The sequence below is a fragment of the Papio anubis genome, chromosome 2 (assembly GCF_008728515.1).
Source record: "Papio anubis isolate 15944 chromosome 2, Panubis1.0, whole genome shotgun sequence".
In the NCBI taxonomy this organism is placed as follows: domain Eukaryota; kingdom Metazoa; phylum Chordata; class Mammalia; order Primates; family Cercopithecidae; genus Papio; species Papio anubis.
In genome coordinates this window covers 162347831-162371909 of record NC_044977.1, presented here as the reverse complement: position 1 = coordinate 162371909, position 24079 = coordinate 162347831, and the positions used below count along the sequence as shown (strand labels likewise).

Genomic DNA, 24079 nt, shown 5'->3' with positions numbered 1-24079 from the left:
TAATGCAATCCTCTCCAACTTCACATTTCCAAGGACTGGCCTTAGGTAGGAAATTAGGGATCCCTTATATAAACTGGGGAAACAAAGAATGCTGTTGAGTGATCACAGAAGCTAATGCTTTCTTTTTACGGGTGAGTAATCTACGGCCTAGTGTAGTTCAGACTTTTTCCCCAGGTTATATTATAAGCTTGATTAAAATTGCCGAATTTTCGCCAAAGGCAATGATAGCCATAGTAGGGTGTTACCCTTATCATGCAATTTAATACAATTTTAAGTATTTGCAACCTCATAGAAGCTGTTCTCTAAGCCTCAGTTTCTTTATCTATAAAACAAGGTAGATGGACTGGAAGACCTCTAACCTCCTTTCCAACTCTAACTCCATATTCTTAAAAGACCTAAACATCTGAAAACCCAAAGGGAATAGATCACTCTCTAATGGAGACTCAGGAATTAATAGGTGGGTTGTTCTGTGAGTGGATGATGCTGTAGACTATTTCTCCCAGTCCCATGTCTTGCTTTGCAAGCCCAGGGAATAAGTTACCTGTCACCAGCTATTCTGCTGAGGAGGGGCTCCAGCCAACCTGGGTGGCACTCGCAGTGGGCATCCATGAAGACCAGCACATCCCCGGTGGCCCTGGTGGCCCCCAGCATCCGGGCCCTGATGGCACCCAGCCTCTTGTTGCTCCTGAGTAACTTCACCCCCTCCAGCCTGGCCACATATTCGCTGAGAGCAGACTTGAGTTGTCCTGGAATCAACAGGGTTGTGGTCAATGGAATGACAAATGCCACAACCGATGAGACTGTGACTAAGATAATTGTCAGCAACTGGCTCTTGGAAGCTGTGGTGAGCACATGGGTCCTAAGAACCAAAAACATGATTACAGTGTGGTTGTTGCTGAGATGTAAGATGCTTCCTTAGGTTGGGGTGGGCCATGATTCTCTGCAGTAAAAACTAGAGGGATGCTGTCAGAAAACCAGGAAAGGGGAGAACTTGCTAACATTCTCCAAATACAGCAGCAAGAATGTGGCAGATACTGTTGGTGTCTGATGTGGTTTGGCTCTGTGTCCCCACCCAAATCTCATCTTGAGTGGTAATACCCACAATCCCTATGTGTCGAGGGAGGGACCTGGTGGGAGATGATTGGATCATGAGGGCAGTTTCCCCCATGCTGTTCTCGTGATAGTGAGTTCTCATGAGATCTGATGATTATATAAGTGTTTGACAGTTCTTCCTCCTCTCTCTCTCTCTCACTTGCTGCCGTGTAGGACATGCTTCCCCTTCTACCATGATTGTAAGTTTCCTGAGACCTCCCCAGCCATGCAAAACTGTGGGTCAATTAAACCTCTTTTCTTTATAAATTACCTAGTCTCAGGCAGTTCTTTATAGCAGTGTGAGAACAGACTAATAGAGTGTCCTACTCAGATTCCCTGAGCTCCCCTTAACAGTTTTGGTTTGGTTTGCATGTCCCCAGCTGCTGTGCGTGCTAACTGAAATCTGAACTCTTCTCTGGAGACTTACCTTGGGGTATTAAAATGGTCTCTGCTGCAGGTGCCAGACAGTCATGCAGGATGCTGCCCCGGGCCCCAATCATGGTCAATGACTGACCATTGCAGCGTCAAAAGCAAGACAGACCCCGCAGTGCAGCCTGCGCTCCAGAGGTCCCCATGGGACCAGGCTATGGCTGGACTTAATCTGAAACCACATCTTTGTTCAGCTCTTCCCTCTGTCTCTTCTGCATCACCCACTCCCCTATAGGTTTCCCCTGAGAGTATACCCTCAAAAAAATCACATGCACATGACTCTCCATCTCAGGCCCTGCTTTCAGGAAACCCGACCTAAAACAGTGGTCAAGGAAGCCAAAGGCAAATGAGTCCATTAAATTTGGCAGCTGCTAGGAGATTAGTGGTGCTGGTCAAAGAGGTCTCATTGCAGTTGATGGGGGAGTCTGCAACACAATGGGTCCAGGAGAGAAAACAGGAGATGCAAAACTGAGACCAAGAGTCCAGACAGTGTTTTAGGAAGGTTGATTCTATAGGGGAAAGGAGAGAAAGAGGCCGAAGAAGAAGGTGATGAAAAGGATGAGAGAAACTTGTTAGGTTTTGTGTTTAAGATAAGAATAACTTGATCGTATGTGTATGTGTGTGTGTGCATGTCCGTGTATACACATGCCAAGAGGAGCAAGCCAGTGGAGATGGAAGGAACAATATGTTCACAGAGAAGCAGTGGTCTCCATGAAGTCTTGGAAATGGGGAGTCCTCCCAGCCCAGTGGACTAAGATCTCCCCATGGACAGGGGTTGTACCTAATGCATCTCTTCGGCTCCAACCCTTAGTGCAGGGCGTGGCCCACAGTAGGCACTCGGTACATGTGCATTGAGCAGAACTGAGCCAAAAAGCAAGAATTTCCCCCCAGTTCCCCAGCCCAGAGGTGGCCTTAACTGTGGATGCAAGTAGCCTGGCTGCTTTGGTAGCTGGATCTCTGGGGAGGCTGGAGAAGGTTAAGGCAGCCCTGCCCAAGAGCCCCCAGCAGACTTTGTATACTCTTTCCCTGGGAATCTGTCTTCTAAGCACCACAGACTTTCTGCACGGGGAACAATGTCCTGAGCAGTAGAGGAAAGGAGTCCCAGTCACTGGGCTGTTGCAAGTCTCACTGGTAAAATGCTTCACTGATTTGTTACTTTGTGACTATTTTTCTGGTAAGATTGTCAGCCCTGGTCCACTCCCTAGAGAAGAATCTCTTAGTCAAGCTATTAACATTTCTGAACTCGCATATCTGAAAGGCAGCCCCTCAGTGACATCATTGGCTTTCACATTGCTAAATATAACATATTCCTCACCATTCATTCTCCCCTTCCGCTGTACTGACAGAATTTTGATGTTTCTTGGGGCAGCTAAAAACACGTATCTCCCAAGACTTCCTCTCACTGCTGGCAGCAGCTCTGGTCGAAATAAACTGAATGAGAGGATTCTGGGAAAACTATTATTTTACTATTTTTTTTTTTCCAAAGAGGACAAACTGGACTGGCCTCTGCCTATCTCTTCTTCACCTTTTTCCATTTGAAATATGTATGTGATGTCCAGAGGTAGAGAAGCCCTGTTGTGATTATGAGGTCAAAACTACCCTCTAAGCATGTTGAAGTAGAAAGCAGATGAAGGTGGGTATCCAATGGCATCGTGGAGCTGTCACGCCAATCCTGCATTGCCGCCCTATAAGCTTTCTATACTATAAGGAAAAATAAATCTCTATTCATTGGTTAAGTCACTGCAGCAGGTTTCTGTTCTATGCAGCCAAATACTGACATTCCCACCAAACATTAATTTATGAAGCTCTCCTTGGGCTGACTGCTGGTCTCTGTAGCTATACCTCTAACCCTTGTTAGTATTATGTAGGACAGACTTCTAGCAAGAGAGCTTCAGAATAGACTAAGGAAGAACTTCCGGACTGCAATGGTTGTTTGGCGTTCTCAGCGGGTTTGGAAGCGGGTAAGAGCACCCATGTCTGAGTAGTATAGTTCTCGGCAAAAGCTGGGATGATCCTCAACTCCTTCCTTCCAGAAAACAGCAGAAATACTGACTTCCACTTGTAAAGGGTCGTCATGGGCTGGTCATCACAAGCATTTTCTGATTTAATGATTCGGTGTGGGCATTACCACCCCAGACGAATACCCGGAAGCCCATCTAGCTGATTCTATCACACTACACTATGCCGTCATGACCATCAGCTTGGAAGCCCATCAAGGTGACTCAGGGCAACCCGCAGCACCTTTTTCTGTCACAGTTTTCCTCAGAGGTAGAGTAGGGTTGATAAGCCCTGCCTCTCTGAGTGGCCAAGATGATTAAATGAAAACAGTGTGCAAGGTGCTGCTTGTCTGGGATCTGGGTCTTGGTAAGCACACAAAGGAGAGGGACCTGCAGAAATGGAACCAGTGCTGGCCTTGGTTGTGGAAAAGGCCTTGCACCCCAGTGTCAACAGGAAATACGGGGCCACTGGATGGAGAGCCAGCCCAGTGGTGAGGGGCAGAAGGGGCGATGTCCAGGAGGGGGCAGCCTAATTGCTTGGCAGGGGGATCCAGATCCCCTCTGGTGGGGCTTCCAGCTCTGGGGTAGCCCATTTCTCTGGGGCCCAGCTCCTCCACTTTCCATACTCCCAAGGGGCACAGACATAACACAGCTCATCAGATGGTGGGGGCCGGACCACAGGTGTGCTCTTGGGTGGACCCTGCCCCACTTGAGGGTTTGGAGAGTCTCGGGGCACTTTTCCAGCCGACCCAGCCCTGTCCCACACCTGTTCATTAGTCCTGCCTAATATGTAGCCAGCTGCACCCAGGAACCCCAGGTGTTCTCAGAGCCTCTGGCTAACCTGACTCACTGCTATGGCCAGGCTGGGCCCATCCCTGGAGTGAGGACCGTAGAAAGAACTAACAGGGGCACCTGGCTATCCTAGCCCTTCTCCATCATTCCCCTTAGAAAAACGCAAATGCTCAGCTTCCCTCGGAGGGTTCTGATCTTCCCAGAAGGCCAGGAGGGGTGTCCCTAGGTCATTTATTTGCACCAGAAATGTAGGCCTCAGGCCCAAGCCAAAGACTAGAGCAGAGGTTCTCAAAGTGTGGTCCACAGAAAACAGCAGCATCAGCATCACCTGGGAGCTTGTTAGAAATGCAAACTCGGCCGGGCGCGGTGGCTCAAGCCTGTAATCCCAGCACTTTGGGAGGCCGAGACGGGCGGATCACAAGGTCAGGAGATCGAGACCATCCTGGCTAACATGGTGAAACCCCGTCTCTACTAAAAATACAAAAAACTAGCCAGGCGAGGTGGCGGGCGCCTGTAGTCCCAGCTACTCGGGAGGCTGAGGCAGGAGAATGGCATAAACCCGGGAGGCGGAGCTTGCAGTGAGCTGAGATCCGGCCACTACACTCCAGCCTGGGCGACAGAGCGAGACTCCGTCTCAAAAAAAAAAAAAAAAAAAAAAAAGAAATGCAAACTCTTCGGCCCCACTCCATCTCCAGAAACTCTGGGGGTACACCCTGCAGTCAGTATTTTAAAAATCCCACCAGGTGATTCTGATGCACACTCAAGTGTGGGAGCCACTGACCTAGGAGTCAGGTGGGGGCTTCTCTGTCTCCATCTTCCTTTAGGGCTGTCCCTAGTAGCGAGGTTCCTGTGAGAGGAAGCATACAGGCAGCTTCCGCAAGTCTGGCCTCTGGGCCTGACTCTGCTGCTTTTGGCTGACTCTGCTCCAGTCTGCTCTCTTCTCTGGGCCCCAGTTTCCTCCTCTAGAACGTGAGTGGGTCTGTCTAGGCCATCATGAGTTAAGGACCGATACACACACGCACGTATGTGTAAAGTGCTGCACCGAGGTCTAGGAGGCAGTCAGCACTCACAACAGGGCTGCCTTGTGTGATTCTTCAGTGTCTTGGGGAGAGGATTATTGGACTGGGTGGGGCCTGGGAGAGAGATCTCCACGGGACCAGGCCGAGGTGATGCTCCTCAAGACCCTCCCCAGGGCTGTTTCACCTGCAGGGCTCCTTCTCCTTCTCTGTCTTGCGGCCCCCACTGCCTTACTGGTTTCCCCTGGTGGCACTTCATTCGTAAGTTACTTGCCCATGAATCCTCATCTGGAGGTCTGTACTTGGGGAATCTTGCCTAAAATAGTTCCAAACTTCAATCCTTTGCTTGGGAACTCCACCCCGCAGGGGGTAAGGCTCACCCAGGCGAGCCTGGAGGAAAGCCATGGCTACCTTGCTGGCTGAGGTCGTCCACGAGGATGATCTCCTTCAGGAAGGCCCTGGGCACTGTGTCGAGGATGCTGTGTACAGTCCTCAGGAGGGTGGACCAGGCCTCGTCATGGAAACAGAGGATGACACTGGCTGTGGGCAGGCTGTCCTGAGGGTGCTGCTGCATACACCTGCAGGGAAGAGAGCCAGAGAGCCATGGGGAAGAGAAGCCCAGAAGAAACATTCCACACCCTCTAATTCATTTCCCTTGGCCTGGTTGGGGTTGCTCCCATTATATGGCTCTCCCATGGGATCTCTTAAAATTCCCATTTAAAGAGAACCTGTTACGCCCCATAGTGGTGCTGTCCACTATCTCCCAATTCTCAGATCTCAAAAGCTCCTTTATCATTAAATCCAAAGTCCCTCCCATTGCAATTGAGAAGCATTGCCATCGTTCTTAGCAGATGACTGTCCTCATCTGTAAAATGGGAATGAATGACAATATTATCAACCTCACAGAGCTGTGGTGAGGCTTAGATAGGATGATGCACATAGTTAAGTGTCCAGTAATCTCTAACTGTCATCCATTCAAGGGCAGGGACACTACTTTCTTTATTTTTATGTTCCTACAATCTAGCATAGCACCTGGCACACAATTTTTATATGTTAGCACTTACTATTTTTAAAAATTTAACTGTAAGTTCCAGTATAGATGTGCAGGACTTGCCGGTTTGTTACATAGGTAAATATGTGCCATAGTGGTTTGCTTACAAAAGGCACTTTCTTTTTTTCTTTTTTGAGATGGAGTCTCGCTCTGTCGCCCAGGCTGGAGTGCAGTGGCATGATCTCGGCTCGCCGCAAGCTCCGCCTCCCGGGTTCACGCCATTCCCGAGTAACTCCCGAGCCTCCCGAGTAGCTGGGACTACAGGCACCTGCCACCACACCAGGCTAATTTTTTGTATTTTCAGTAGAGACGGGGCTTCTCCATGTTAGTCAGGATCGTCTCAATCTGCTGACCTCGCGATCTACCCGCCTTGGCCTCCCAAAGTGCTGGGATTACAGGCATGAGCCACCCGCGCCTGGCCCAAAAGGCACTTTCTTAAGTTTCTGAAGCGCCTGTTTCTGGGTTGCAGCTGCTGCTCAAACCATGTTCCTCCTCAGAGGGACATTTGAATAGGAGCCATCTCAAGGACCCCAAACTTCGGACACCTAAAGGCATCTGTGAGGTGGAACTGCAGGCAGAGTGACAACCAGGCTGAGGCTGGCCCTGTCTGAGGGAAACACCTTCCAAGAGGTGTCAGCTCACGCTGCTCGCTAGCCTGGTACCAGCCTAAGAAAGGCGGAAAACTCTCAATGCACAGGAAACCTGTGTGTGACTCTCAGGGCAAAATCCTGTGGAGAGAGGGAGCATTGAGTCTAGGTAATGGTAAACGGAATTCCTAAATAATTTTTAAAAACACATAAACATCTCATAAATTAGCTATTTTGTTGGTTTATAAATTTATAAGCTATTCATTTCCATAAATGATTTGAAGCCCCTCACAAAAAAATACACACGATACAAATACTTAAAATGATGGTAAAATAAAAATAAGGAGGAAAAGTCAGGAGCTGAGGAATATAAGTAAATGTAGAAGGTCAGCATTTGGAGAAAGAACATAAATATATAGGTTATAAGGGCCTAGGTATTTCTAGAATGGATTTAAATTTGACTCTGAGATTCCTGGTAGCCAAAGTAAAACGTTCATTCCGCAACAGAATGATCACCATTAGAGAAGTGACAGACAAGGTTTTTTGGGGAAAGCAAAACTCTTTCTAGTAATTTTTTTCTTTCAATTACCACTTTACCACTTTTTGTTTTGAAATAGTTTAAGACTGACAAGAAATTGCCAAAATAGTACAGAGAGTCCCTGTGTTCCCTTTACCCAGCTCCCCATAGTGAAAATATCTTACATAACCATCCACAGTAAGCAAAACCAGGAATCCGACATGGTTCAATACTGTTAACTCAAATATCACATTCATTTTGCAGAGAAGAATTAACACCCATCTAACACTTATTTGAAAGAGAAATTCCTATGAACTTGAGAAAGAAATCCCTAAATGCATGGCAGCATTCTAAGAACCATCCTTAAAACAAATAAAATAATGAACTTTTATAGTTTGAATTCAGGGCTGTTCAAATAACATGTCCAAAATGGAACCAAAAAAACCCCAAACTATTACTTGGGTTTATTGCCGGGAGACTGGCTATTTGCCAACTGAGATAGGAAAGGAGTCTGGGGACAGAGAGACCTGGGTTTGGAATTCCTGTGGGGGCAATTTAATAGTTTACCACAGTCAGTCCTGTCTGCTCCAAGAACAGAGCACACTATGCCTGCCAGCCATGCCTGACTCCTTTCTCTGTCTCTGTTCATAGACTACGAGAATTGGAAACAATACAAGTGTGTGGTATGCACACACATGTGCACGTGTGTGTGTGTGTGTGTGCATCCTTGCAGTAAGATGGTCAAAAGAACTTAGACTTCGGAATCAGATATATTTAGATTTGAATGTTCACTCTGTTGCTTCCTAAGTTTCCTTGGGTAATTCACTCAATATTTATAGGTATCAGTTTCCTCATTTGGAAGGTAAGGGTAACCATAATTACCCTTTAGGCCCATTGAGAGAATCAAAGAATAATAATAGGCACCCAATAGACAGTGACTGTTTTAGAGCTATCTTCCAAAAAGACACAAATGTAATTAGTATGAATGTTATATTTATGATCATCTTTGCAAATTATAGCTATCTTTAAACAACTATTCTACAGTATAGTATGAGACATCTACTGAACTGCTTTCAAGTTTGGGTTTCCCAACAGTTTCCACTTTAGAGCTTTTGGATATAGAATATACTAGAAGTGACATTCGAGAACTCCCAAGATGAAGCCTCAAGGCCTTCCACTTGCTGTCATGAGATGCCACATAATGAAACCAATGTAGCCTAATAGAGGATTAGAGGTTGCTTGAAGAAAAACTAAAGTGCCCCAGCTGAGGACCAGCATCAGCTGCCAGGTCTGAGAGCGAGGCCATCTTAGTATTCAGTGCAGTCAGCAACCCTCTGACGGTAGCCACACGGGTGAACTCAGGAGGGATCAGCAGAAGAACTGCCTGGCTGAGTCCGGTCCAAATTATAGAACCATAACATAGAAATGGTTATTGTTTGAAATCACTAATTTTTTTTTTTTTTTTTTTTTTTTTTTGAGACGGAGTCTTGTTCTTCTGCCCAGGCTGGAGTGCAGTGGCATTATCTCAGCTCACTGCAACCTCCACCTCCCAGGTTCAAGCGATTCTCCCACCTCGGCCTCCTGAGTAGCTGGGATTACAGACGTGCACCACCATGCCTGCCTAATTTTTGTATTTTTTGTAGAGATGGGGTTTCACCATGTTGGTCAGGCTGGTCTTGAACTCCTCACCTTGTGATCCAACTGCCTTGGCCTCCCAAAGTGCTGGGATTACAGGAGTGAGCCACCACGCCCGGCCTGAAATCACTAATGTTTTAATAACATTTTTATTGAGATACAATTCACATACCATAATGTCCACCCTTATAAAGTGTACAATTCCATGGATTCAAGTATAAAGGTGGGCAGCCATCACCACTATCTAGTTCGAGAACATTTGCAACACCCCACCCCCAAAAACCTACTACTCATTGGCAGTCAGTTTCCACTGCTACCGCAACTACCACAGCACATGGCAACCACTAACCTATTTTCTGTCTTTATAGACTGGCCTACTTTGAACACTTCATATGAATGAAATGACATAACATGTGGCCTTCTGTGACTGATTTCTTTCACTTAGCATAATGTTTTCAAGCTTCATCATGTTGTAGTCTGTATCAGTACTTCATTTCTTTTTACTGCCCAATATTTCCTTGTTTGAATATACCACATTTTGTTTGTCCATTCATCAGTTGATGGACATTTGGGTTGCTCCTATTTTGACTTATGACTAATGCCACTATGAATATTCATGTATAAGTTTTTGAGTGAACATGTTTTTAATGTTCTTGAGTATATACCTGGGACTGGTATAACTGGTCATATGATAGCTCCATGTTTAACATTTTGGGGAGCTGCCAAACTGTTTTCTAAAGCAGTTGCACCATTTTATAGTCCCACCAGCAATGTGTGAGTGTTCCAATTTCTCCACATCCTTGTCAGCACTTGCACTGTCTTTTACTTCAGCCATCCTAGTGGGAGTAAAATGACATCTCATTGTGGTTTTGATTTGTATTTTCCTACTGACGAATGATTTGAGCATCTTTTCATGTGCTATTGACCATTTTTAAGTCTTCTTTGAAGAAATGTCTATTCAAATCCTTTGCCCATTTTAAAATGGAGTGTTTTGTTCTTTAATTGTTGGGTTGTAAGGGTTCTTTTTGTATTTTGGATACAAATCTCCTATCTAATATAGGACTTACAAACATTTTCTTCTACTCTTGGATGGTCTTTTTCACTTTCTTGATGACATCCTTTGAAGCACCAAAGTTTTAAAAATATCTCTTTTTTAAAATCTACTAAGTTTTGATAAGGTGCATAATACAGCACTAGATCATGGACACACTTTCCCATTTTTAAGATGAGGAAACTAGAGCCCAGAGAGCTTAAATGACTGGTTTAAAGTTACACAGCAAATAACTGATAGTATACTGCCATCTATCTATCTATCAATCAATCATCTTTCTATCTATCACCATCTTGGACTATAGCGCTAGCAGAATGTTCGGATTCAGAGTCATAAAGGGACAATGATGGAAGGTTATTTGAAAAACATGCGATCCATTAGTTCCCCCACACATTCTGCGCTGTCTACGCTGATTCCTTCAGGTCTTCGAAAGGCAACTGACTTGACCCCACTGTCTTGGCTGCCTTACAAATGTGCTTACAGGGAGTCATGCTTGTCATCGCACTCCCAGCTTTCATTAGGGGAAAATACCAGAATCACTTTTAGGAAACCAGCTCTCCATTACCGAGGGAACCTATTGAGGACGTTGTCCCCCTGTCACTTCTTATCCTCACTCTGATGCTTTGGAAGAAAAGTCCTTGCAGATATAAGTGCCACAAAATACTTTCCTTCATCTGAGCAACTGGTGTGCTTCCTCCTCATGAAGAAGACAAATAAGAGTATCGTCTTTTTTTTATTTTTCAGTGTGGCTGCCAGGAAGCTCAGAGTAAGGAAATAGGATATTTATTCATCGAGGAGGCTCTAGACAGGCCCGCCCATTTTCATTGTGATTTTCTCTTTAATCTTCACCTTCCATCTCTCTATCAAGTCATTTAACAGATATTTATTGACAGCCTATTATGTGTTACGAGGGAAAGATGACTGAAATAGACATGATGCCTGAAGCACAATCTGTGGTGCCCCTGCCCATATCCTCTTGGGCCATCTCATTATAATACAGGATGGCCCAACTTCTAATGGCCCTAAGGCTTTCTCTGACTGACCAGTGTGATTTCCCCAGTCAGAGCATCCCTGAAGAGCTGGAAAATTAACCCCTACCCCACTCCAGTGAGCTGTGCTCAGCCAGTGATTGAAAAGAGTTGGTTTATTAAACACCCAGCACCCCCACCCCTAAGGGCAGAGGGTGGGAAGCGCTGAGATGCGTGCATGTTCCACACTGTCTCCAAGGGTTGAGCTCCAGCTGCCCACAGAGGTAGCTGCCTTGAACACATGCCTCTCTCAGGGGCTGCCTTCTAGTCTCTGCTCCTCTTTCCTGGGCCCCTACCCGTGCTTCTTGGGATAACCTGCAAAATAAAGGCTTCTTTCAGGATCTTCTCCGGGGGAAATCTAAACTAAGATAGCCCCTAATAGCATGGAGTTTCTATTCTATTAAACATAACCAAATCATTCTTCAGCAGCTGTAGTGAGGCGTTCTGGAGGTAGGGACATGAAATCAAAGTCGAGACCTGAAGGGCGGGTAGGACCCAGCCCAGAGAGAGAGTACAGGTGAGGAATGGCATGCCTGGCAGGTGTCACAGCCTCTGATAAGGCCCAGAGGTGGGAAGGGGCTGGTATGTACCAGAAACTGAAGGAAAACGTTCATAGCATTGCTGAGCCAACCAATGAGGCAGGGCATGGCAAAGGCTCTTGAACATCGTAAAGCAAGGCCCCAAGTGACTAGGGACTTACGCAGAGGATCCAGGAAGAAATGTTTGTTTTTATTGTTAAATAATGAGGCTAATTTCTCTGTGCTTCAACGAAATATCCGGTGAATATTTTACTATCTCGGTTTGTATGTGTCGCTCAAGTGTCCAAAACCCCACCCCGACCTCCTTTGTTCATCCTCTGAGTGGGAGCAGCGGGACAGGAACGACCAAGGGCTTTGGAATCAAATCAACCCGGGTTTAATCCCTAATTAGCCAACACAGGGATGTTGATACCTTTCTCCAGCCCAGGGGTGTGTCCTGGATTAAAAGGGATTATCTTAGCCTAGGAGAGCTGTTCTGCAGGCTAGCTTTTTATCTTCACACTCCAAGATCAGAGGAGTCTGGTGTCTTGTGTTTACACACAGATGCACACCCTCTTTTCATGCAGCCCCAGGATCCCCTGTGAACTTGGAAAAATGCATTTGGATGATGGCTCTGAAGAGAATGAGTCACAGCATTGCACCAGATGGCCTGGCTGTAGTACTGACGCTCTTCCCTCCCTCCCCTTGCCTGGCCAGGGTAGAAAGATTGCTGCCAGGTTTCCTAAAGCTGTTTTGGGGATACTGACTCCCAGTTCCTATCAAATCAGTGGAGGCTCCCACTCGGGTAAGCTTCTCTATCTCAGCCCTGATCCCACTGATGTATCAGCCCGTTTGCTTGTCTGCATCCCCCAGTGCACCCCAAGCTTCTTGGGGTTGGGGCTGGGTATTGCTTACCTTCTTACTTCTGATAGTTGTTAAATAAATATTTGTTCACTGAAGGAAGGAAGACGCTGATCTTGTTCTCAGGAAGTGTGCAAGCTGGTTGTCAAGATTAACAGGGGAGTAATCCCACAGAGCCAAGCTCCTACATTACAAGAAAACCCCAGCTTGCCTGTAATTGGTGGCACTTATCTTGGGAGCACCACACCAACGTCTAGGCCAGGCCTGAGGCTGCTGGGCTGGGACGCAGTCTGGAGCTGAGCCGTTGGAGGAATAGATGAAAAAGCTTGCAGACAAGAGAGATGGGAGCAAAGGGCTGGAGTCTGCAGTGGAGGCTGATGCTGCCAGCCTGTCATTCTCCATCAGTGGACAGAGGTCACAAGGTACATGCCATCCCCTTCTCTTTGTGAAGGTTCTCCAAAGTCCCACAGCTCACTTCTAGGGGGTTCAGGGGATCCTTGGCTTGCTCTGATCCTGGCCCCTACCTCTGAACCAGAGACAGGCACAGACTGGGAGTCACTGGTCTGAACACTGACCAGAGGCCTATGAAGCATCCTGGAGCCATAGTTCCACCTATACAGGGACAGCCTCCCCGGGCTAGTGGCCAGAGACACCTGCCAGATCCTCCATCTCGAGAAGTGTGAGCTTTAGACATGTAAAAAGTGAGCAGTTGATAGCAGGTCATAGAGCAGACAGTAATCCAAAGATGGGGTTGTAGAAGCCAAGAGGTAGCTCAGTGCCTCTCCGGTGTCCATATGCCCTTGAACCACCCAGGACCTCATTAAATGCAGACTTAGGTCAAGTAGGTCTAGGGTGGGGCCTGAGATTCTGCATTTCTGGTGAGCTCCCAGGTAATGCTGATGCTGTTGGTTCCTGGACCACAGCTAGAGTAGAAGGCAGTGGTTGTTAGTGACAAGACAATAGGAGGTGAGCTGACAGATATACAGAACACTTGGGCAGGTGCTGGGTCCCCTGCTACTGCAGGATGTCAGGAAGACTAAGTCCCCAAAGAAACTATGGACCGTGGGTCTCCCTCCTGTCCACCTCCTTCAGCCTTGTCTGGACAGTTCCCTGTTCTTTACTTACTTCCTGTGTAAACTTGCAGTAACTCCATCACCTTAAGTGACTTGAGCATCTCTGTTCTTAGTCACCTAAAGAGCCCTAAGCAGTGGTCCTTAGCCTGGCTACACATTAGAATCACTTAAGAGAGTGAATTCCTGTAAATCACATTTACTTGGTCTGGGTTGGAGCCTTGGCATGACGATTCATTGGTTCTAATGTGAGTGGGGCCGTGAACCACTGGCCTCATAATGGCGCTCAAACTTTAACATGAGTGGAAATCACCTACGGATCCTGTTAGAATAGCGATTTCATCTAGTAGGTTTAAGTGGGGTCTGAGGGGTCTGCATGTCTGAGGCTGCAGGTCTGAGGACCACACTATGAGTGGCACTGGAGTAAATAATATCAATTCCCCTCACCCCAGGACAAGGTACAGATTAGCCACGTCTAATCTAATCCCCAAGGCCAGCTGGGTTTGTGCTAAAGTGCAGAGCAAGACCCTACCACACTTGCTACGGTGAGTGCATTCGACCCAAAAAGGGGTGATATGTACTCAGCATTGTCTACACTGCAACCCCACTGAGGGGTAATGGATCCAGAATGGAGGTCTAGAGGATGTACTGCCTCTGCTGCGGCCACGGCGGACTGGAGGGCTGGAAGCTTGGTGTTTGTGGCATCCCTTCATGACTCACAGCCGGGCCCCATAGGCACCACTCACACTGCCCGTACTGGGTTGTCTTCCCTCTCTTGCGGGGGGGAATTGAGCTGAGCTCCAGCCCCAGGTCTCAAGCCCAGCCTGTTCCTGTTCTTGTCCCTCATCCCGAAGGGCATGTCTACCCTCTTGGATTTACTGATGCCCTGTCAGCTGCCTCCTTCCTCTTTTGCAGGCCAGGCTATCAGAGCCAACAAGGGGTGTGGGGAGTTATCTTGGGGTGAATCACGGCCTGGCAGGACAGAGGCTTTGCAGGGAACTGAGTGGACCCTGCGTGGATTGCAACACCATCTTCTACTTGACAACAAAGCTGCAGCCAAGGCGATTCTCCCGCCCCTGCCCTTCCCTCTGACCCCATGCCCATTATGGCCTCTGGGGCAGGAAGTGGGGAACAAAGGAGAAGATACCCCTCCCAGCTCTCCCCTCTGGCTGTGAAGAACCATTGACTACCTGGGGCCTTGCAGCCCTGGTTCTCAGCCCGGCTGCATGATAGAACCACCTGGGGAGTTTTAAGCTCTTGATGCCCAGGCCTCACCCCAGACCAACTAAATAGAAATCCTTGGAAGTGGAGCACGAGTATGAATAGTTTTTAAGATTTGCCGGATAATTCCATTGCACCTGCACATTTATGATGATTCAGCAGCCTCCAATAACTTTTCAGTCAGAGAAAGGACAGCAATGTGATATCCACAGCTCCATTTTTCTCCATCTCTCCAACTTACTCCTACGCCATTTACTCAAGAATATGATAAGGGCAACTTCTGTTTGGACTTAATACACAGGGAAGATCATCACACGTTGTATCTCATTTTCTCTACAACCTTATGCAAGGGTGTTATTATTATCCCATTTCACAGTTGAGGAACTGAGGCTCAGAGAGGTTGAGTGACTTGTACAAGGTCACACAGTAACAGGTGGTATCAGGATTCAAACCCAGGTCCACAACTGTTTAATCACAGCTATGGGTACATAAACCAGGGAAACACAGGCTGAACCATAAAGGCAAGTTAAAAGCAGGCAGCACACAGCCAGCTACCACTGAGCTGACATTTATGTTTGAGGACAAACCCCCGGGGCCATGAGGGAGCCTGTTCCTCTCTGCTCTCTTCTCTATTTTCTGACTCTAGCATTGCTTCCTACGTGGAAACTTCCCAAAGTCTACCAGCTCTCCACTCGCTTTCTTTACCGCTAGTTCCCCAGACTATCTAGCATCAGCTTAAAAAAATTCAGATTACTGGGCTCCAACTCAGAACTCTGGAGCATTGCCAGTGAGGGGGTCTGAACATCTCTATGTCTTTAACAAGCAATTACGCCTTTAACAAGTGAGGGGGGTTGGGTGTGCACATACGTTTGGGAAGTCGCAGTGTAACTCCTTGCTGTTGAAAAATGTGCTCTGTGGCCCAGCAGTGCTGGTGCCACCTTGCAGTGCCTTTGATAGAAAGGGAGCATCTGAGGCTGCCCTCCTGACCTGCTGGATTTGACTGCATTTTAACAGGATACCTAGATCATTCACACGCACCTTAAAGTCTGAGGAGCACTGCTGTGGCCAGTCTGTTTGGCATAAAGAGTGTGCCTTAGAGCGGAGGTTCTCAAAGTGTCTCGGGATCGGCAGTACCAGGAGTACCAGGAGTTTGCAGAAATGCAAATGTTGAATTTGCATTTGCATACGATCTCCACCCTCCCCCTAGGGTGACAGGACTCTTCTCCTACCCCTTTAAATCTGGGCCACATTACAACACATAAGAGAAACAGCCACATGTTAAGCGCCTGCTGTATGCGGGCCCTGCACGCGCTGCTTTCCCACCAGGACCAGACAAGCCCCTCTGGCTCAGGGGTAGGAGAAGAGTCCTGTCACCCTGGGGGGAGGGTGGAGCAGCAGTACCAGGAGTTTGCAGAAATGCAAATGTTGAATCTCACACCCACTGGATCAGAAACTACAGGATTGGAGGCCGGAATCTGTATTTTAACAAGCCCTCTAGGTGTTCTGATGCACGCTCAAGTTCGTCCCTAGATGTAGAATATAAAGCACTGGCTCACTCAGCAGCCTCTTTGATCTTAGGAATCCATTGTCCCTGCACTGGGTGCCAGGATGATCAAAGGAGAGCTGGGGCCTGGAAGAACTTTGAAAGCCATCCATGCTACAGGAGGCTAAATGGGCAGGGCTTGTTCCTCCCGCCCCTTCTTTGACAGCAGCTTTCAAGGGCTGAGTTAATGCCGTTCCTGTTTGTGGTTCCATCATGGGCTCCTGTCTATTTTGCCTGAGTATTCATTCAGTTTTATCCCCACCTCTGCCCTGAGGACCCTCCCTTTCCCACAGCACAACCATTTCATTGAGTTTGATCTGTTCCTGTAAAGAATGGATTGGTTAGTGTGCATGGAGTTACATTTCCCCTAATGATACAGTGCTGTAGGCCGCCTTCTGTGCCTTACTTTTTCACTCAGCAGGGGATTTTTAAGGTCTCCTTTCACTGTTGAATGTACCCAGAGTCTGTTGCTTCTAACTCAGGCTGAGTATCTCATAGGGTGCACCCAGCTCCTCTTGCCATGTGACGTGACACCCAGGTGGTTTCCAGCTCCTCCACACCACCAAGGATGCTGTGATAAGCATTTCCCCAAGTGTCTCCCCATGGACCCGTGTGAGTTCTCCCCGTTCTAAGAAGAAAAAACTTGAAACACTTCCAGCCCATGTAACTTGCCCAGTCTCTGATCTGGAGAGTAGCAGACTTGCAAAGTGTAGCGTGGTGGTTAAGAGTGTGACTTTGGTGTCAGACTCATCCGGTCAGATAACCTGGCACCAGTCCCTCCATCTTTCTGTGCCTCAGTTTCCTCATCCATGAAATGAAACCTACCTTATAGGTTTTCTACGAAGAGTTGAAAACAAAAACCACTTAGCAGAGTCTCTAGCACATAGTAAGTGCTCAGTAAAGGCTCACTATAATTTTGCCTCTCTTTTCAGAGACTGTCTTTTGACCTCTTTTCCACTGATATTTCTTTTTTGCTCTTGCATCATTGGTAATTATCCTCAAATGCCACCTATTCAAACTGCCCTCCAGAAATGACCCTAGAGGTACTCAGAAAAAGGCCTGTGGCCTGGGCAGGGGTGAAAGGACAACAGGCAGAGCTAGTTTGGGCCTTCGGGTGTAGGAACTGAGCCAGAGGGGCTTGTCTGGTCCTGGTGGGAAAGCAGCGTGCAGGGCCCGCATACAGCAGGCGCTTAACATATGGCTGTTTCTCTTATGTGGTGTAGTGTGGCCCAGATTTAAAGGGGTAGGAGAAGAGTCCTGTCACCCTGGGGGGAGGGTGGAGATCGTTTGCCTTGCTTTGCAGGAACTCTCTTGTGTACGCAGGCCAGGAATCCAGGGAAGGGAAGGCGCCAGAGCTTGAACCGCAGACTGGAGAGGGGAGTCTGCGGCCAAGGCCTGGGCTGCGCAGGCCGCACGCCCCAGTCGGGGCCAGCAGAGGGCGCTGAGCACCTCCGCACAGGGCTGGCGGCCGTTCCGTGAGAACCCTGGCAAGCTGGGGATTGGAGAATCCAATCATCTCCCTTCGCAGGGGTTGAGGAGTTTCCTCCCGACTGCCTAGGACTTTCAGTGCTAAAATCTGGGAAGTCTCAGGCGGCAAGTCAAGACGAGTTGGTTACTCTGGCTGGAAGAAGCAACCACTGAAGTGTTGCACACACACATAAGCACACAAGTGCACATCAAACACACACAACACAAAATGTACCCAGACTTGCACCACGCACCTCACAGTGCACATCACACACTCATGAACATCACACTACATGCATAACACACACAACATGCTTGCACACATACACATGTATCACTCACACCACACACATTTATAACATACATGCAACACACAAAGAATACATACACACACGTACCACAAAAACATGTGAAACAAACACTACACCACACACAGGCACGGTACATGCACAGTACATGTGCACATCACAGCACATGCACAAGATACACAATACACACGAATTACACCCATGCACACTACACACACAGCACATAAAAATTACGTGCACAGCACACACACCACAAAATTTACCTGCACTTGTGCCACATGCAACATATCCATGCACTTTATACCACATGCATAATAAACACACTTGTACATGTATGCATATACCATTCACACAATGCATTTATAACACAATGCACCACAGAAGCACATCATACACAAGAAACAGTCACGACACAATACCTGTGCACACATGCAGCACACAAACATATGCAAAACAAATAGCAAACTGCAACACACACCCAGATGAACAATGCATGTGGCATCACCCCAATACAAAATACATATATGAACCATGCACATAATACACACACATTAACACACATGCATACAAGACAATACAATGCACAATGCATACCTGTGCATATCATGCCACATACACAAAGTAACATGCACCAAGCATATAGGCACCACACAATGCAGTACATGCATGTACTACACATACATGCACGACATCCATTTAATACACATAATGCAGTGCACACACAACACAGAGAATATATACAACACACAGGCACGAACACACATATACCATGACCTACAAATACGCATATTCACCACACATTTGCACTATGCAAACACACAAGTCACACACACGTATCACTTTGGTAGTCATGGATCCTCTTGTTTCAGGCAATATTTCTCATTGGCAAAAAGAGGATGCCCATTCTTGCTCCAGGCCAATGAAAAATAGTGTCAACAAATTTGAAAACTACATATTTGTTCATTCAGCAATCACTTCTTTACTGCCTGTTGGGCTTTGAGATGTACAATACAAACTCAGTCCTGACCTTCTAAGGGGCTCACAGCATGGCGGGGAAAGCAGGCATTTGACTGATCAATGATCATTTGGCTTTAGTTGTAGTAAGTGCTATGAGTTAAAACTCCAGGGTGCAAGGAGGGCACAAAACTAGAATGGGGTGGGAATTTCCTGAAAATAGCTTTTAAAGGTAAGGCTTGAAAACAGTGTAGCGGGGTTGAAATGGAAGTAGAGTGAGGTGAATGAGGCACCTAGGGCACACAATTTAAGGAGATGTTCACTCCCGGCTGCTGACTCTGCAATTGCACACCCTTGAGGGTGAGTGACTGAGCAGCCAGGCTGAGGGGAACTAGATCAGGGACCCGAGGAATGTGTGGCCCTACCTCCAACTGCTGCTCTGCACAAATGTTTGCTTTCCAGGAAACTCTCCAGGCTCTGGGAGGAGCAATGGCCTGTAGGAAAAGGGACCTAAATCACCAAACTAAAACTAAGCAGCTGCCTTGCTCCCTGGGTGCTGGTAACCAAGGCTCCCTCCTCAGTGGCCAGCCATGGTGACAGTAAGGGAGCAGGGGGTGTGGAGGATGGGCTAGCATCTCCCTGGGCACAGCTCTGCACATCACCTACACTTCTCAGCTTACTTCCTGGGGCCGGGGCCGCCCTGGTAGGGTAAATTGCAGTCAGCACAGTATTCTGGCTCTCAGGCACTGGACTTGATTCCTTAGTCTAGTGACCCAAGGAGGGTGGTATGGAGCGGTGGGTCAGGCAGACTGGAGCTCATATGCTTGCATTCAAATCCTGCCTTTGTTACCTACTAGCAGCGTGACTGCGAAAGCCACTTCGCCTTGTTTTCATACCTATAGAATAAGCGTGATGATATTACTAGCATCCATCTTGCAGAGCTGTGAGTACGTTCCAGGACTTTATGAGTTAATACATTAAAAGCTTGTAAGGTAAATCCAGACACGTGGGAAGAGCCCCTAAATGTAAACTGCAATTGTTATTTTGATCCAAACTAAAAGCAAACACTAACAATAGCCCTAAAATCAAAATGTAGTGGAGTCAGAGGGTTAGAACTGGGGAATATCTGCTCTAACCTCCCTTCTGTGTTGTAGAAACGAAGCCATTTGACCTAAAGACGGAAGAACTAGAACCCAGGATGGAGAAGAGAACGAACAAGTCAGAGTCCTCGCTTTCTGCTTTCTAGGACAATGGTTCTCACCTGAAGGGCTTGTTCATAGAGATCACTGGACCCCACCCAGGGTTTCTTGTTTGGCAGGTCTGGGATGGGGTCTGAGAATCTGCATTTCTGAGAACCCACCAGTGCCCAGGGGATGCTGACGCTGCTGGCCCAGGTGCTGCATCTTGAAAAGCACTTGCTCTAGGGACAGGAGAGGCAGGGTACGGAAAGTTTGCATCCCCGAGTTTGCTACCACCTGATCATGCCCCGGGATCAGGGAAGGGAAAACAAGGGCCTTACTTACAGCGGGTGCCGCACCTCAGGCAGAGCCCTCTGGAGGGGGATGCGGGCACTGAGTGCCTCCTGGAGGCCATGTGGGTCCAGGCTGAACAGGGTCAGCTCCTCTTCTTCAGACACCTCCCCGTCCTCCTCCTTGGCCCCCCAGTCCCTCTTTGGGGCTTCCTCATCCTGCCTCCTGCTCGGCTGCTTGATGAGGCGGTAGCTGCCACCTCTCCTGCCCTGGCTCTGGTTCCTTCTGGCCCGGGGTAAGGCCACGGCCACCAGCAGCTGATCCTCCCGCAGGGAGATAAAGGGTGGCAGGCCCTCCAGAGGGCTGTACTCTTCGCCCTCATCCTCAGCCTCCAGTACCCAATCCTGGGATTCCCCAAAGTCCAGGCGGTACCTGGCTTCAGGGCTGGGCTTGCTGGCTTGGGCTGTGACAGTCTGGTGCAGGGTGTGCGGGGGAGGGTGCAACATCGCCACCATCATCAGGACGCATCCCAGCATGAGGAGCAGCAGGAGGAATTGGAGTCTGCATGGTCTGTGCCTGTATCGCTTCCTTAGGAGCATGTTGCTGGAACTTGCCAAATGCAACAGGTCATGTTCAAGTTCGCTTTCTCCCGCTCCAGGCTCCTCCAAGCTTGCAGCAGAACCTGGGTTGCTCGTTCCACCTGGAAGTTTTTCTGCCAGTCACTTAACCTGCTCCTGACATTTGCCAACAGCATGTGTAAGACCTGCTTCCACTTACAATCAGAAAACCACAGGACCCAAGTTTCACCCCAAGTCCTCTCTGAGTGGATTTCCTTAATTGCCTTCTGAAAGCCCATTCACAGGGACTTCACATTGAATTGCTTTCCTCCCTTTACCCCGGTTTTCTCCTTGGGAAAAAAATAATGATCCCATTCTGCTCAGGTGTTTCTTTTCCCCTTTGCATAAATAGGTTGCTATGAGGTGTCTGGGATGAGCTGGTGGGTTCTCAGTCAAGCAGGGCTGACAGCCGTCCCTCTTTGGACGCTTCCAGTCAGGTCAGATCAACAGATGTAAAGCCGGCAGGCAGTGCCTGGTTTCCTTTCACACATAGCTCCACTCAGCCGAGATCCCTCTGCCAGACACAACCCAGAGCCAAGCGTGCGCCTCACTCCTGGTCCTAATGCCCTCACTGTTCCCAGGCTTTGCACAACTCGGCGTCGTCACTGCTAGAGCCAAATCAAAACAGGAATATCCCAAGAGTTCGGAAGGAAAGAATAATACCCTCTGATTCAGAAAGGCTGTGTGTGTGGCATAGATGCAAGGAGTTGCAGCTGTCTGTCTGCACCTCAGCCTCCCACAGGGGATCAGCCAAACTAGGTTGGACTCTCCTTCCCTTCCTGGGGACCACTGTCCCTGTCCTCCTGAAAATGAGGGAGCTAAGGGAGATGATTTTGCAAGTCCCTCCTGCTCCCACAAGAGCAGCTGAAGGCCTGTTCTGCCCTGGGCACTGAGGGGGACGCTGGAAGAGGAGTGGATTCCTCCTTCCATCATAAAGCTTCCTTCATTTAACCAACACGTAATTAATGAACACACGCTATGTGCCAAAACTGTTCTGGGAACTGGAAGTAGAGCAATGAATAACACAGACAAAAATGTGTGTCTCATGGAGCTTGCATTCACTAAAACTATCCACTGGGTCAGATGGTGATGAGGATGAAGGCAAAAAAGCAGAGCAGGCATGGGCCTGGGGAGCACGGGCTGGGCTTGGAAAGGGACACTGAGTGGTGGAGAAAGGTTTCATGGAAGAGTTACCATCTATGTAAAGAAGAGGGCTGCACAGCTATCTGAGGTTGAGTGTTCGAGGCAGACAGAATGATAAATGTGAAGGTTCTAGGGCAAGAGTATGCCGGCATGCTGAGGAACAGCAAAAGATCAGCATGGCTGAAGCAAAGAGAGCAGGGTGGAGCCTGATGGGAAGTGGAATAAGAGAGCCAAGGGGGCGGGGGGCAGGAGGACCATGCAGGACACCCCCTGGTTGCATTGAAGGAACTTTGGCTTTTCCTCTGTGTGACAGGGGAGCCCTTAGAGGAGAGACACAATCTGACTTGGGTTTTAACTGGATCATTCTGGCTGCTGGGTTGAGACTAATCAGTGGGGGGCAAAGAGCAGGAGCAGGGAGACCAACCAAGAGGTTCTTGGCTTGCACTAAGTGGCATCAGTGGTGACAGGGGTCAGCTTGTGGATATACTTTAAGGAAGAACATATAGGATTTGCTGATGAATTAATGACTAATGTGAGAGGAAGAGAAGAGTCAAGGATGAGTTCAAATTTTTGGTCTGAGTAGTTGGAAGAATAGAGTTGCCATGAACCAAGATGGGGAAGGAGAGAAGGTGGAAGGAGATGAATGCCAGTGGCTTGGTTTGGAACATGTGACATTTGAGGTATCCTTTAGACAGCTAGGAGGAGATGAAGTGGAGGCAGCAGGATGTAGGATAGCTGAAGGTCAGGGGGAGGTCTGCCCTGCATATACAAAGCTGGACTCCAGCAGCACTCAGATAGTGTTTGAAGCCATGAGACCTGAGATCACTGAGGGAGTGAGGTAGGTAGAAGGGAGAAGAGAATCCAGCATGCTCAGTTTTGGGGCTTCTGTCTTGAACAGATTGAAGGATAACTGGCCATCACCATGAGCTGTGTTTCTTTTGATGGCTGTAAAGCAGCCATGCTGTCTGCAACCAAGAGTGGAGGGGGAAAAACTGCCACTGGGGAAGTCCTGCAATGAACTTGCTCATTGTTTTTGTCTTTGATCTTAGAATGTCAGCTTGAAAATCTCATGAAAAAAAAGTCTTACCTTTTGACTCAGTTGTTTCTTCCAGTGTGTGTGGTGTGTCTGTGCACACACACATGCACAAGCATGTGTACACGTGTGTTTTCATGAAGTCAGAGGTGAAATAGTGGGTTACATGTGGTTGTTCTGGGATCCCATTGTAATGCCCCAGTGGACAGTACTTAGCAATTTCTGGATTGAATTGTGTCTTCCAAATCTCAAATTAGGCTGTATTGCCAGGTGGGGATACTGTGTCATTTCCAAATTCAAGAGGCAGACACCCTGGGAGATGTAGTTCAGAATTTCTGGGGACATTTTGAGGTTAATGAGGATGAAGGATTAGAAGGTTTCAAATCCAGGAGGCCTTCAGAAAACTGAGTGTGCACAGTCACCATCTTCCACCCATCTCCAGCAACACTGTGCTTGAACTTGCCAAGAACAGCCCACCCCAGAGCTGCCACCCTGGCCAGCCCGCCGCCTGAGCACTCTTTCCCCAGAAAGTCATCCATACGGCTCATTTCTTCATTTCTGTGTTCACTCCAATGTTACTTATTTAACGAAGCCTTCCTGGACCCACCATTCTACATTGAAAGCCCCTGCTCCACACGCGGCTTTCTTTGAGAATCTCTGTGGCTCTTCTCAACACCTGG

General features: G+C 47.9%; 1 protein-coding gene across 1 annotated transcript in view; it reads right to left on the bottom strand.

Annotated features, from left to right (window-relative positions):
* GALNT15 (polypeptide N-acetylgalactosaminyltransferase 15) overlaps nt 1-23685 on the bottom strand; it is a 51381-nt gene extending 27696 nt beyond the window's left edge. The window contains exons 1-4 of the mRNA XM_009201761.4: nt 20661-23685; nt 19563-19631; nt 5738-5904; nt 542-746 (exon numbers count right to left, since the gene is read on the bottom strand). Coding sequence (XP_009200025.1) covers nt 542-746; nt 5738-5904; nt 19563-19631; nt 20661-21205 — 986 coding nt within the window. The 5' untranslated portion in view covers nt 21206-23685. The remainder of the gene's footprint in view (nt 1-541; nt 747-5737; nt 5905-19562; nt 19632-20660) is intronic.
* Nucleotides 23686-24079: the final 394 nt, after the last annotated feature.